Raw genomic sequence first — 15,284 nt, forward strand, 5'->3', positions numbered from 1 at the left:
TTACAATTAGTTTAGGCTACCTGCCCCTCCACCTCAGAAACATAGGCTACTGTACTGACGTTTTAATGAAATAGCTAAAGAAGAATGGATTAAGTTTTTCAATGCTATGTATGTAGGTAAGGATACTATAGTCCTAGTTATCACATTTCGGTTGGATTTATTAACTACAAAAAGCTAAGACGTGTTTTTAATTCAGGTGCCGCTCTGCACACACAAGCTTGTTAGCTAGCTCAAAGGACATTCAAAGTTCCTCCATAGAAACCACCCCTCTTAGGTATAATTATGTGGACCTAATTCAGATAATGCATGTCATAGCAAGATGCCCAGAGCTTTAAGCCTCCTCTTCAACCCTCACTCGCTCTCTCCCCACCTGACAAATTTCAGTCGCATCTTGCGCCATAGGCCACACTTGTCTTTCCATCACGCATGTGAACAACTAGCTTGCCTGCTGTATTCGCACTGATTGGTGAAGTAATTTAATGAGCTAAATGTAAAAAACATTGATTTACAGGTTAAAAAAAGAACAGAACGGAACGATATAAACCGGTACTCTTTGGGGATTTGAACAGGTTCAGAATTTTATTTTGCTGGTTAGAACAGTGAAAGAGAACAACAAAAAAATTGGTTCTGTTCATAATTTTGGTTCCAACCCCTGCTTATTAGTGCCCAAATATGTCATTTTGAACCAGTATATGGGTACGAGTGTAAAGGGTTAAGAGACTACCGTAGCTAGCAAGACATGGGAGGCAAGAGCACTTTTCCCTTCCACTTTGCACCTCATATTTTCATGGGATTCAACAATACATCAAAATAGAGGAAGATCATGGATCCTAGATTACAGAGAACATTAAAAATGTACTATGTGAAATCATTTAAAGGCACAAATATACACAGCATTGACAGTGCGAACACCTCAGCATGCTGGCCTAAAAATAGGTGATCACATTCAGCTGCCCAAGAGTACACCCAAACAGCTGTGTCTGTTATAGAAAGAGACAATGACCAGACTAGTTACATGATAAAAACACAAAATGTATTTCCAGACAACTAAAACATTTTTTTTATGTCTTTCTTTTTTGTGATTTGCAAACAATGTCAGAGTTAGGATGGGAGGTGACAGAAATCAAGACAAAAACTGAGAGGTCATACTGAAGCATGCAAACAGGCTATCAAAATGAGTCAATAAGGGAACAAAAAAATAAAGAGGGAGGAAACAAACACAAAGTCAAAAGAGAAATGTGTTGTGGGGAGGGGAGTGTTGCTTGACTGTACAGACAGGACCATTCCTCAACCAACTTACTCAGCGTCTTCGTCCCATACCCGTCGTCACCTAATCCTGGGATGTCCTACATGGCCGTCCCAAGAGAGCAAAGACAAGGAGACAGGGCAGGGATAGCCAGAAAGGTGGAGGGAAGAGGTAAGTGGCATTAAAGAGGGGAATCTGTGAAATCCTGAAAGGCAAGATTAGTTAGCCGAGCTCAGATCATCTGTCTCAGTTCAGACACAAGACGACCAGCCTGAACCGGTCATAACCTGTCATAAACTGTATTTAAAAAAAAAAAGTCATATCAGATAATTGGACCACTTTGTGATAGATGATGGCCGGGGTAGTTTTTGAGGAACCACTGGTGACTGCTCAGTGTTGATCCTGATCTGAGCACCCAGACACCATCACTGCACCAGAGCCAACAGAGAGAGAAAAAAGAAAGATAGGAGGGGGACCTCCGTGAAAACCCTATCCCTGCACACGTCTCCAAAATGTATATGTCACCTATATGTACCTGTGTCGGTGTGTGTACCTGTGTCGGAGTGTGTACCTGTGTCGGTGTGTGTACCTGTGTCGGTGTGTGTACCTGTGTCGGTGTGTGTACCTGTGTCAGTGTGTGTGTGTGTGTGTTCAAGCCTACTTACGTTCTGAATCACTGCCATCCTGCTCACCCAACTCCTTGTTCTTGTAGAATGGGAACTTTCGTGTAAAGATGAAGTTGTTTTTACGCTTGTCATTGAATGACTGTGGAGGAAAGAAAGCATGGGGTGGGGCAAACAGGGAGCTCTAATTGTTGTCATATTCATGCTGACAAACCAACTAGCTGCAAATATGTGGGACATGAAGAAATTATGGCGTGGTCACCAGAAATGGACTACAGGACTGACATCACAGTACTGACATTACACTAGATGATTCATCCATCAGAGCAGGGTTGAATTATAACCTAATCATATAAATATGTTGCTTTAGCTAATACTAATTAATCATGACATTTCACAAATATCTCATTTTGTTTGTCTGTTCGATGATAACACTGTCAAAATGACTCAATGTTTGATAGAGAAGAACTACACAGTAATAATTTGCCATCATTTACTTCATGTGCACAATTGCACCCAAAACATTCTCAAACACTTGAAAATAAAACAAAATCAGAGAACACGTGTGAAACACACAGATAAATGCCGATATGTGGTGTGCCATGCAGCCAAGACGTTAACAGGATCATGCTATGACATTAGGAACATGGCTGTGATACAAACGATGTCCAACAATCATGCAGGTTAAAACTTCAGGAGGTGGAAGGATGAGATCCCATGCCATGGCTTAAAGAAATCAGGTCATTGTTACCTAAAACTATATATTTAGATAGGCTTGTGAAGATATCAAATCCTAAATTAACAAACACAAAGAATTATGATACGAAGGGTGTTAAATTACAAACAAACTAAATTAAAGGAGAGAAGTTGTGCATAGCGCTGTTTGAGAAGCTAGGAGGTGGCGTGGAGGAGAAAGAAGGAATTGCAGTTGTGATGTTTATTTGTGACGAATACTCATTTGCATGCATGCGCTTCATGAATCCGATTCTAAAGTTATAATCGTTAAACCAGCAATGATCACCAAAACTGGTTCAATACCAGCCTTAACTACGTACACTTCTGTTCAAAAGTTTGGGGTCACTTAGAAATGTCCTTGTTTTTGAAAGAAAAGCAAGCATTTTTGTCCATTAAAATAACAACAAATTGATCAGAAATACAGTGTAGACATTGTTAATGTTGTAAATGACTATTGTAGCTGGAAACGGCAGATTCTTTGATGGAATATCTACATAGGCCCATTATCAGCAACCATCACTCCTGTGTTCCAATGGCACGTTGTGTTAGCTAATCCAAATGTATCATTTTAAAAGGCCAATTGATCATTAGAAAAGCCTTTTGCAATTATGTTAGCACAGCTGAAAACTGTTGTTCTGATTAAAGAAGCAATAAAACTGGCCTTCTTTAGACTATTTGAGTATCTGGAGCATCAGCATTTGTGGGTTCGATTACAGGCTCAGAATGGCCAGAAACAAAGAATAAACTCATCAGTCTATTCTTGTTCTGAAAAATGAAGGCTATTCAATTTGAGAAATTGGCAAGAAACTGAAGATATTGTACAACGCTGTGTACTACTGACTTCACAGAACAGCGCAAACTAGCTCTAACCAGAATACATAGAGGAGTGGGAGGCCCCGGTGCACAACGGAGAAAGAGGACAAGTACATTAGTGACTAGTTTGAGAAACAGACGCTTCACAAGTCCTCAATTGGCAGCTTCATTAAATAGTACCCGTAAAACACCAGTCTTAACATCAACAGTGAAGAGGTGACTCTGGGATGCTGGCCTTCTAGGCAGAGATTTAAAGAAAAAGCCATATCTCAGACTTGCCAATAAAAAGAAAAGATTAAGATGGGCAAAAGAACACAGACACTGGACAGAGGAACTTTGCCTGGAGACCTAATCAAGAAAGGTTAGCCTATTGGGGAGGCTAAAATAGGTATAGTTCAGCTATAATCCAAGGGGAAGTTGTGTCTCTCTTTACTGGAAGCTTATGGACATTATTTGAGCTACAACCAAAATGTCAGTACAACTTTTCAATATTTTTGAGAAATGTGAAGGGAGGCATCTGTTAAACATTTAAATACATTTGTATGATCTAACCCTCCAAAACCTTTTGGAACCTGTTTTAAAAAGAGCGCAGCGAATACAACACAAAATCTACTCGTTACTTGTAACATAGGCATGCAAAAACACTGAGGAACACGGCCAAATGTCCTGCTGTTATGTCCAAAATGGACAAAGAGTTTGAAGGATGTTTGGTGATTTGGCTTCTGCAGAGGTTGGCCCAGGGACCGATATGACATTAAAGGAAAAAATAGCCTCTAATGCTTCACAAAAAAATCTAATTATACAATGTGCAATGTTTATTTAGGGTAAGGGCTGTGAGGTAAAGCTGTCAGGGAGAAGGTGCAGCTGCAGAGATGTGATGTCTTTGCCACACAGGCAGAGAGACCTCGGGCTTATGCTTTAGATTAACATAAATTACTATCACAACTTCTCCTAATGCGAGGGGAAATCTGAGAAACCTGATGTGAAATCTGAAAGTTGCTCTTGATAACGTTACACATCCACATTTCATGTGTATTAAGACAAAAACAAAGGTTTAGAGGTTTAGAAGCTACTTTCTCTACTTCATATCACAATGGAATGTAATTGATATATGGGTTTACAACCACTTCCATTTCAGAAAATGTCTCCCTTCAAAAGTTAAGTTGGCTTGCCAGTCCTTAGTATAAGGTCTTAGCACTTACCCCTTTGGAATCGATGGTTCCCGGTTTGGCATTGAACTTCACTGTCTTTAGTCGAGCTCGTTCTTTCCTCTCAACCCTGCCAGTACCAGGACAGACACATTGACAAAAACAGTCATGCTACAGTGGGTTTTCCATTTCCCCAACGCTATCTGCTGGAATTAATTTGTTTTAAAACAATGTTTGTGCTTGTCACTCAGTTGTCATATGCAGGTGCAGCAGCACCCCCTGGTCTACCAGGTGCAGCAGCACCCCCTGGTCTACCAGGTGCAGCAGCACCCCCTGGTCTACCACACCTATTGCACCTCTTGAGATGGGTTAAATGTTGTAGGCTTGGATATAGTAGACCTGTATAATCTCTCACATTAAGCCTAATTTAAAAGTAGCTGTTGTAGAATTACGTTTTTCTTGCAGTAAAATGATACAACAAATGTTAATTTTGTTGCGGGAACAGGAATGAAGAAACTTTTTCTTTCAGCCACTCACTGGTAAATTTTGCGAAGAGGTAGGGACATAGAGTCCACTGTCCCCCAGAAGCTAACCTTTAGGTTAAGCACTTTGACGTTTAGTTTAGCAAATCCACCACTTACCTCCTCTTGCTAGGGATGACCCCCATCTCTTCGCTGTCCCCATCAGGGGTCACCCTCCGGGCCTGCCACCATTCATCGTCTGAGGCGTTGATGACGTGGAGGATGTCCCCATACCTGAAGCTGAGGCCCTGGCTAGGGAGTCCACTGTCTTTGGCCTTTTCATAGTCGAACAGTGCCCTGTGAGGGAGTCAGAGGGAGACATGCTATTATAGAAAAATGACGTTAATTCCATCTATTCAGGATGACTTTAACTAAGTCCAAAAGAGACCCACCTGACGTAAAGGGAGCGTTTCTGATTGGTTCGGAGGGATCCGGACCCAGAGCTCATGCTATGGTTCATCATCTGTTCCCGCAGATCATGGATTTTGGCCTCGAAACGCCCGTACTCTGCAAATGAAAGACAACAACACCCAGGATTACAATAATGTTCTGTTTACACTCAATGTAGACTGCTCTACATTGCAAAGGAAAGGGAGGATAATCTGTTCAGAACAGTAACCGATTTTGGACATGGTCAAAAGTAGTGCACTGTATAGGGAATAGGGTGCCATTTAGGATGCACCCCTAAAGGATTATGGTGACATTTAATGTGTATCAATAAACATTGAGAGGGAAACAAATTAAAATGCTTACATTTCAAATGGACAGAACCAATGTTTTCAACTTCTTTATATTGATTGATGATGCATGTACAATATGTATTACCATGTAAAATACACCATATATACTAAAGTATGTGGACAACCCTTCAAATGAGTGGAATCGGCTATTTCAGCCACACCTGTTGCTGACTGGTGTATAAAATCGAGCACACAGCCATGCAATCTCAAAATACAAACACTGGCATTAGAATGGCCTTACTGAAGAGCTCAGTGACGTTCAATGTGACACAGTCATAGGATGCAACATTTCCAACAAGTCAGTTCGTCAAATTTCTGCCCTGCTAGAGATGCCCCGGTCAACTGTAAGGGCTGTTATTGTGAAGTAGAAATGTCTAGGAGCAACAATGACTCACCCGCGAAGTGGTAGGCCACACAAGCTCAAAGAACGGGACCAGCGAGTGCTGAAGCACGTAAAAACATCTGTCCTCGGTTGCAACACTCACTACCGAGTTCCATACTGTCTCTGGAAGCAACGTCAGCAAAATAATTATTCGTCAGGAGCTTCATGAAATGGGTTTCCATGGCCGAGCAGCTGCACACAAGCCTAAGATCACCATGTGCAATGCCAAGTGTCGGTTGGAGTGGTGTAAAGCTCGCCGCCATTGGACTCTGGAGCAGTGAAAACACGTTCTCTGGAGTAATGAATTACACTTCATCATCTGGCAGTCTGACAGACGAATCTGGGTTTGGCGGTTGCCAGGAGAAGGCTACCTGCCCCAATGCATAGTGCCAACTGTAAAGTGGTCTGGTTGAGGAGGAATAATGGTCTGGAGCTGTTCCTGCTTAAAGTCCCCCCAGCAGCCCAAATAATCCCAGTCTCTGAAGTTTCTTTAAAGCTACTGTAAAACGATTTGAATGCGAGTCAACGATTGGTGACCGTTGCTAGGTAAATCAGATGGAAAAGAGGGGATTACAGTCTACTTGTCCATATACGATCATTATATGTGGAAGAGTAATTTGGGTGAACTATCCCTGTACTGAAACACTGCTGCAGCAATCGCCTCTACAGCGCAGAGCAGCCATGCAGCTAATGAGGTAGAGAGACTCACTTCAGCCAAAAGCCCACACATACCTACGTACAGCGGTCAGCTAGGCAGGACTGAGAGTGCATGAGTCAGTCAATCAGACTAACCTTTGGACTGAGAGAGTTCATCATCTAGATGAACAGGTATAATCAAAAGGTTTTATAAAAAATAATACAACACATATCATCCAAAGAGGGAATCTGAGTCTTAAAGCCAATTTCTTCCTAGACACGTGATGTGCTTCCACCTGAGATTGCAGAGATTTAGGGGAGAACAAGTGCAGATTCGCACAGGCTTGGCTGGCAGAGCTGTCCCTTCAATGAGAGAGATAATAATGCGCATTGCAACCAGCAGGAAAACAATGCAGAGCGAGAGACAGAAAGAAAGAAAAATATAGAAAATGATTCAGTGCTGTAACTAGATGAGGTTCTAAAACAGGTCTTGTAATGTGTCAACAGAGTAGTGTCATCTGTAGAAAAACCTTTGAGTGTCTCTAAAAACATTTTTTTTTTTAAAATAAATTGTAAAAAGATCCATTCCTCAAGCTTTGTATAGTTTGACAAAGATGCAACGTCTACCGTCTTAATTTGAGATGTGTCTTGTTTTGGTCCACTTAAGCTTTAGTCCCTGGAGTAAAACAAATGTTGGTACCTATACTCTTCATTACAACACAGCATGCAGAGAACAAGGCAATGCATACACACACGAACTTGCAGAGCTTTCATTCACAATTCTCCTCTCTTTCTCATACACAAGCACACACACAACCACACAGGCACACAACACAGGCACAGACACACAGCTGACTAGCACACATACCTCTCTGTGTGTGCTTCAGCTCCTCTATCCTCCTTTCTCTGCTACTACTAGTCTGTCTCACACTGGGGGCTGCCTTCCTGTCTTCTGTTCGCCTGGATACTGTACGCTCACTCACTCAGCACGCTCACTCACTCTGCACGCTCACTCTCACTCACTCAGCACGTTCACTCAGCACGCTCACTCACAGTCCTCTGACTTTGCCCAGTGCAACAGTAAGCAAGCCAACATGCATGGGGGAAGGAATATCTTTTACTCATCTGGCAAGCTGAAGGATGGATAGAGGAGAGGCCAATTGGGAAGGTGTTTGTAATAAGCAGTACGCAGGCAGCAGTGTTAACATCCATTGGCTGCTATCCAAGTATAGTAGAGCACAATCCCCAAACACCTGCCCCCATGGGCTGAAGCTGCCTTACCATGGAAAAGGGGAGGGAAGCATCCTCCCGTTACTATATATCAAAATGACTTCTCGTTTTATTTCTCTGCTGCAGTACGAAAATGTATCTGGATAAGAGTGTCTGCTAAATTACTAAAATGCACAAATCAGATAAAGTTAATTGAGTGGAATGAATCCTATGACGGGTAGATTGGAAAACGAGTGGGCAGGAAGCAAATGATGCAAAGGATGATGCAAAGGATGATGCCACACCTCTAATAGTTTCTTATTCATTCATCATGCCGTTAAATACAGCAGTGTAAATCTAAGCTGTATATGCAACTGGGTAGACTATATCAGACTCCCGTCATGCACGGAATGGCTTTAACGATAGGCAGCCTGGAAATACTTGAGACCATATGGAATCCCTTGGATGAGTGTCAAACTCATTACTAAAAAGTTCAAACAGAGAAATCACACCAGATGATATTAAAATGTGCACTGATATGTTTTATCATGCCAACAGATTCTGGCCCTTGAATTCATGTACGCAATTCAGACTCCATAAACGGGTGTCTTTCAGAGACACTACCATGAAGAAAACATGTAAGAAATGTATGATATAAGATTATGTGATGTAATGTATGAAAGAATATTACAAAACAAAATGCCCGTTTGTGTCTATAAAGATAGTTTATCTCTGTGTATTGCTCCCTTTAGAATCACCTGATTCAAGCCCTCAAAAAGTAAATCTGGATAGTATTAGACAGCTGCCCAAATCTATTTCACAAGCACTCTCAACACTCGGATCATGATGGAGCTTCTTTCTGACACATGCATTGAGGGGGAAAATAGTCGTGGCACAACATGTTACATAGAGACAGGGTTATCCAAGATTCAAGGTTATCCAAGTAACTGAATCCTCTGTAATTTGGAAAGCTTAAAATAATAACATAAAATGCGTCAGAAATAGTAATTATAGCAACTGAATTTCCAGTCACCTAAACCATTGTCTAGGTTTCCCTAGGGAAAGGATGTGAACATGTGCTTTAATATTAAAGGGATAGTTCATCCAAATTACCCATGTTTACCTTGCCAGTGTCTCCAAATGCTAGCTTTTTAGCACTTTGACACAAAACCAATGCAAGTGAATATCTCTGATTTCAGATGTTTTGTATTTCGTTAATCATCTTTAAAAAACTTTATTGAGCTACACAATACATTTTAAACACTGTGGGAGGATTTGGACATGAAATGCAGAAATCAGAAAGATTTCTCTTTCAAAACAAAAGCACTTAAAGAATATATCTAGAAAATATATGAAATACATGAATAAGGGAGACAGGAATAGTAGCTTATGTGCTACTGAAAATGACTTATTTTTCTCTCTGCATGTACTTGTGTGTCATGATGACTGGGTTTGTCAGTTACCTATATACATGTGTGGCAATAATACAAATACATCATATGAATAATAATAAAACGGGGACAAATACTAGGAACCAATTTACTAAGATATGCCCTCGTTCAATGTTGGGCTCAAATTATTTTCAAGAATAAAACAAAACAAAAAAGCTTAAATAAATGAAGAATTAAACAGGCAATTAAATGGGTTGGCCTTGAGTTCAGCAAAATAAAGTGCCAAAAGTGTAAAAGAATCCAACAAAAAGAGGATGTATAAATGGATGGATGGAGCAAGATGTGTTGATGGATGGAATAGAATGTGTAGATGGCTGGATGGATGAAATAAGATGTGTTGATGGATGGATGGAGCAAGATGTGTTGATGGATGGAATAGAATGTGTAGATGGCTGGATGGATGAAATAAGATGTGTTGATGGATGGATGGAGCAAGATGTGTTGATGGATGGAATAGAATGTGTAGATGGCTGGATGGATGAAATAAGATGTGTTGATGGATGGATGGAGCAAGATGTGTTGATGGATGGATGGAATAGAATGTGTTGATGGCTGGATGGATGAAATAAGATGTGTTGATGGATGGATGGAGCATAGAGATGTGTTGATGGCTGGATGGATGAAATAAGATGTGTTGATGGATGGAATAGAATGTGTAGATGGCTGGATGGATGAAATAAGATGTGTTGATGGATGGATGGAATAGAATGTGTTGATGGCTGGATGGATGAAATAAGATGTGTTGATGGATGGAATAGAATGTGTAGATGGCTGGATGGATGAAATAAGATGTGTTGATGGATGGATGGAATAGAATGTGTTGATGGATGGAATAGAATGTGTAGATGGCTGGATGGATGAAATACGATGTGTTGATGGATGGATGGAATAGAATGTGTTGATGGCTGGATGGATGAAATAAGATGTGTTGATGGATGGAATAGAATGTGTAGATGGCTGGATGGATGAAATAAGATGTGTTGATGGATGGAATAGAATGTGTTGATGGATGGAATAGAATGTGTAGATGGCTGGATGGATGAAATAAGATGTGTTGATGGATGGAATAGAATGTGTAGATGGCTGGATGGATGAAATAAGATGTGTTGATGGATGGATGGAATAGAATGTGTTGATGGATGGAATAGAATGTGTAGATGGCTGGATGGATGAAATACGATGTGTTGATGGATGGATGGAATAGAATGTGTTGATGGCTGGATGGATGAAATAAGATGTGTTGATGGATGGAATAGAATGTGTAGATGGCTGGATGGATGAAATAAGATGTGTTGATGGATGGATGGAATAGAATGTGTTGATGGATGGAATAGAATGTGTAGATGGCTGGATGGATGAAATAAGATGTGTTGATGGATGGATGGAATAGAATTTGTTGATGGATGGAATAGAATGTGTAGATGGCTGGATGGATGAAATAAGATGTGTTGATGGATGGATGGATGGATGGACGGAAGGATGGAATAGGATGTGTTGATGGATGGATGAATAGGATGTGTTGATGGATGAAATAAGATGTGTTAATGAATGGATGGATGGATGAATAGGATGTGTTGATGGATGGATCGGTGGAATATGATGTGTAGCTGGATGGATGGGTAGAATAAGATGTGTTGATGGATGGGTGGAATAGGATGTGTTGATGGATGGGTGGAATAGGATGTGTTGATGGATGGGTGGAATAGGATGTGTTGATGGATGGGTGGAGACAGGATGTGTTGATGGATGGGTGGAATAGGATGTGTTGATGGATGGGTGGAATAGGATGTGTTGATGGATGGGTGGAGATAGGATGTGTTGATGGATGGGTGGAATAGGATGTGTTGATGGATGGGTGGAATAGGATGTGTTGATGGATGGGTGGAGATAAGATGTGTTGATGGATGGGTGGAATAGGATGTGTTGATGGATGGGTGGAATAGGATGTATTGATGGATGGATGGAATAAGATGTGTTAATGGATGAATGGAATAGGATGTGTTGATGGATGGATGGAATAAGATGTGTTAATGGTTGAATGGAATAGGATGTATTGATGGATGATGTGAGATCTTGATGCCTTACACCAGGAAAAAGCACAGTGGGCATTGGTTTGGGGCTCTGAGCTGGGGTATAGCGTCAAGACCTGAAAGACAGACTGTGACTGAAGTATCCTACATTCTGTATTTACTACAGTTGGGTGCATTAAAATGTTTAGATGGCTGCGATTCATTTCCTCAAAAGATTGCAGCAAATTCATACATTGTTTTATCAGTGATAAACAGTTTAATATAAACAAAAACCTGTATGATATGTAACTATTTGTCATTTGAAGTGATTTTTCATCGTTGCAAAGGAGAGAGATGCAATTGCCACTCCAATTGAAGAATGACCCAGGACATAGTATAAGAATTCGGTCACAGTCATATAGAAGGGGTGTGCATGGGAATGAGGTATGTACAGTTGAAGTCGGAAGTTTACATATACCTTAGCCAAATACATTTAAACTCAGTTTTTCACAATTCCTTACATTTAATCCTTAGGCCAGTTAGGATCACCACTTCACATTCTTTTAAGAATGTGAAATGTCAGAATAATAGTAGAGAGAATGATTTATTCCAGCTTTTATTTCTTTCATCACATTCCCAGTGGGTCAGAAGTTTACATACACTCAATTAGCAATTGGTAGCATTGCCTTTACATTGTTTAACTGGGGTCAAACGTTTTGGGTAGCCTTCCACAAGCTTCCCACAATAAATTGAGTGAACTTTGGCCCATTACTCAACAGCAATGTATTTTATGGCAATGTACTGGTATTTACTAGACAATTTGAGTTCTGGCCCTTAAAAAGTTATTTTTACTTAACACTTTCCTGCAGTGAAGGTGACCCGCGAGATCCATATCACAGCAAGTGCTGTCAAATACTCACAAATTTTCCTCATTTGACCTGCTGTTGCCAAAGTCATAGGGAAAAAAGTCCTGACGTTCTTTCATTTGATTTTCAGCAATTATATTGGCATATTGTTCAGTTTGTGAACTACATTTACATTTGCTCTTATCCAGAGCGACTAGGGTTAAGTGCCCTGCTCAAGAGCACAGACAGATTTTTCACCTAGTCGGCTCAGGGATTCGAATCAGCGACCTTCCGGTTACTGGTCTATAGCTCTTAACTGCTAGGCTACCTGCTGTCCCAGCTATTTAACTTTGCAGCTGGATGTGCTCAAAACAAAAAGGCAATAGGTTCTCATTGGTAAAAACATTTTTATGACCAAATGTACCGTGTACTGATTCTGAGGACAATCTTCGGACAAACTGATTCGTAGCAGGACAATCTTCCCAGAATACACCTTTACAGGCCCATGACTCCCGCTTACTGCCGACATCCCATGAAGTATTGCCAAAGACAACTGCTGACTTTAATCCAACATGACATGTCTTGGCACACCACTCAAAGCAACTCAATGCACCACAGGCAATGTACTGGAGATTTATAAGACGGAGATGGACAGAAAATGTCCCTTGTGAGTTATTAGTGTTTATTTGCTTTTGTGAAATTATGTCAATATTTGTCCACATGATTTGGTTATACTAGGGCAGTGGTCGCCAACCTTTTCTGAGCCTATGCAACATTAACACAGTCTTGGTTCTGTATTTTACTCACGGTGCCGGTGCCTCTGTCTCTGATCATCAGTCTCTCAGCGGATAGAGGGAGAAAGCAGCAGAGGGTCCACCTCTTACCGCCCAGGTAGCAGAGTTTGCACCTCCAGTTCAAAAGGGGACAACTTCACCTACCCGATGTGCCAGGCAGCTTAATAAAGTGTAAAGTGTACCTACAGCTAACAGCATGAGAGAAATTTATAAAATAGGAGTGAGTATTTTTTATTGTTGGCCTTTTTACAGAAATGTTCGGCGATCGACTTGGAATGCTTTGACGGGTTGATGGCCACTGTTCTAGAGTGTGTTTTGTCATTTGACTTCCACCTTGATCATGAAGCTCAGTGATTGGCTGTTACAGCTGACACTCACCCTCGGGCCTGTACTGAGCAATGATGGTGACAGTTTGGCCCGCCCCCTTTAGTGCTGCAGCCGCTTGCTCATGGGTGGCCCCGCGTAGGTCGATGCCATTAACCTGCAGTGACAGAAAGACACACCCATCTCTACATGAATTTTTTACTTTTTACAACTGCAAACAAAACATATCAGGTTAAATAGTGCCATCCCTCCTTCCCTCTCCCTCTCTTTCCACTCATCCCATTCACCTCAATCCATGTGTGTGTGTATTTGTGTGCGTGTGTCTGTGCGTATGTGCGTGTGTGTGTGTTTGTGTGTGTCTTTGTGCTCACTGCTCCAATGCAAGTCTGACAGTGTGAGGAAGTGAAGAGATTTGGAAGTGAGAGACTACGTGCCTGAGAGAAAGAGAGGGAGCAAGTTATTCTTAGACATGAAAATCAGGCCAGAGCTGAAATGCGCCTTAACTGCCTACTATAATGAAGGTACCAAGGCCAAAGAATACAAGGGCACCACAGCCACAGTTTTACATCCGTTATAATGAGGCATCCAGAGTGATTTGAAAACCCACCTTACATGGTTGAAATAATAGAAATAGTGAATACAGAAAGAGGTGTGTCTAACACAAGGGCCAAACCTTTAAACATGTTTTCCAAAGTTGCATCACTCCATGTCAAATTGGTGATGAGTTATGGCCACTACATGTTTGCCACTGTCCCAGTATATGTGGCTTGATGCTACCCTTTTACTGCGATAGGCTACTGCTCTTTCCAAGATAATTTAACTTGTACATGTTAATCAATCATTTCATCCACACTGCTCGCGAGCGTCTGCGTTTCCGAACACTCAAAAATAACTTATATTTGAGACGCTCAACACTGGGCAGCCTTTCGCAAGTCCCGCTTCTTCCTTCTCCTAATTGGCTTTGAGGAGTATTATTTCTGTCAACGAACCAATGTGGGTGCTTGGAAGAGGAACGAGAAAAGATAAATCAAAGCTAACAAATTAAAAGCTCAAAACGAACTAATTAGGTTTCCTCTTTTATCTGTGTGTTAATAGAGGGAGTAGTGAAACACACGATTCTGAAACACACAATTCTGATTCCTGGTCAAACTTCAACAAAGATCCATGGCCTCCCTGGTGGCGCAATGGTCTAAAGCACTGCATCACATTGCTAGCTGTGCCACCAGAGACTCTGGGTTCGATCCCAGGCTCTGTTGCAGCCGGCCGCGACCGGGAGGCCCATGGGGCGGTGAACAACTGGCCCAGCGTCATCCGGGTTAGGGAGGGTTTGGCTGGCAGGGATATCCTTGTCTCATTGTGCTTTAGTGACTCCTGTGGTGGGTGCAGTGCACGCTGACCAGGTCGCTAGGTGTACGGTGTTTCCTCTGACACATTGGGCTGGCTTCTGGGTTGGATGTGTGTTGTTTAGGCGGATGCATGGCTCTTGACCTTTGTCCCTCCCGAGTCTGTATGGGAGTTGCAGTGATGAGCCAAGACAACCAATTGGATACCATGAAAAAGGGAGCAATTAAAAAATTCTACAAAGATCCAGCAAAAGCTGGATCTGGGTTCGCGCTCAGGCTCTGTCGTGACCGGGAGGTTCGAGGGGCGACGCACAATAGGCCTAGCGTCGTGAGGGTTTGGCCGGTAGGGATATCCTTGTCTCATCGCGCACTAGCGACTCCTGTGGCGGGCCACACGCGGTTCAAAAGTTACAGCTAGGGGTGTAACAGTTCACCAAACCCACAGTCCTGTGGTTTTGGAGTCAT

The 15,284-nt window shown here is 41.7% G+C and overlaps 1 protein-coding gene across 1 annotated transcript in view; it reads right to left on the bottom strand.

The window, feature by feature from the left end:
* The window catches only part of LOC124013499 (disks large homolog 2-like), a 326,264-nt gene that overhangs the window by 11,581 nt on the left and 299,399 nt on the right, over positions 1-15,284 (bottom strand). Inside the window, 5 exon segments of the mRNA XM_046327794.1 lie at positions 1,912-2,011; positions 4,620-4,695; positions 5,207-5,383; positions 5,479-5,593; positions 13,531-13,633. Coding sequence (XP_046183750.1) covers positions 1,912-2,011; positions 4,620-4,695; positions 5,207-5,383; positions 5,479-5,593; positions 13,531-13,633 — 571 coding nt within the window.

The sequence above is a fragment of the Oncorhynchus gorbuscha genome, linkage group LG02 (assembly GCF_021184085.1).
Source record: "Oncorhynchus gorbuscha isolate QuinsamMale2020 ecotype Even-year linkage group LG02, OgorEven_v1.0, whole genome shotgun sequence".
NCBI classification, from domain to species: domain Eukaryota; kingdom Metazoa; phylum Chordata; class Actinopteri; order Salmoniformes; family Salmonidae; genus Oncorhynchus; species Oncorhynchus gorbuscha.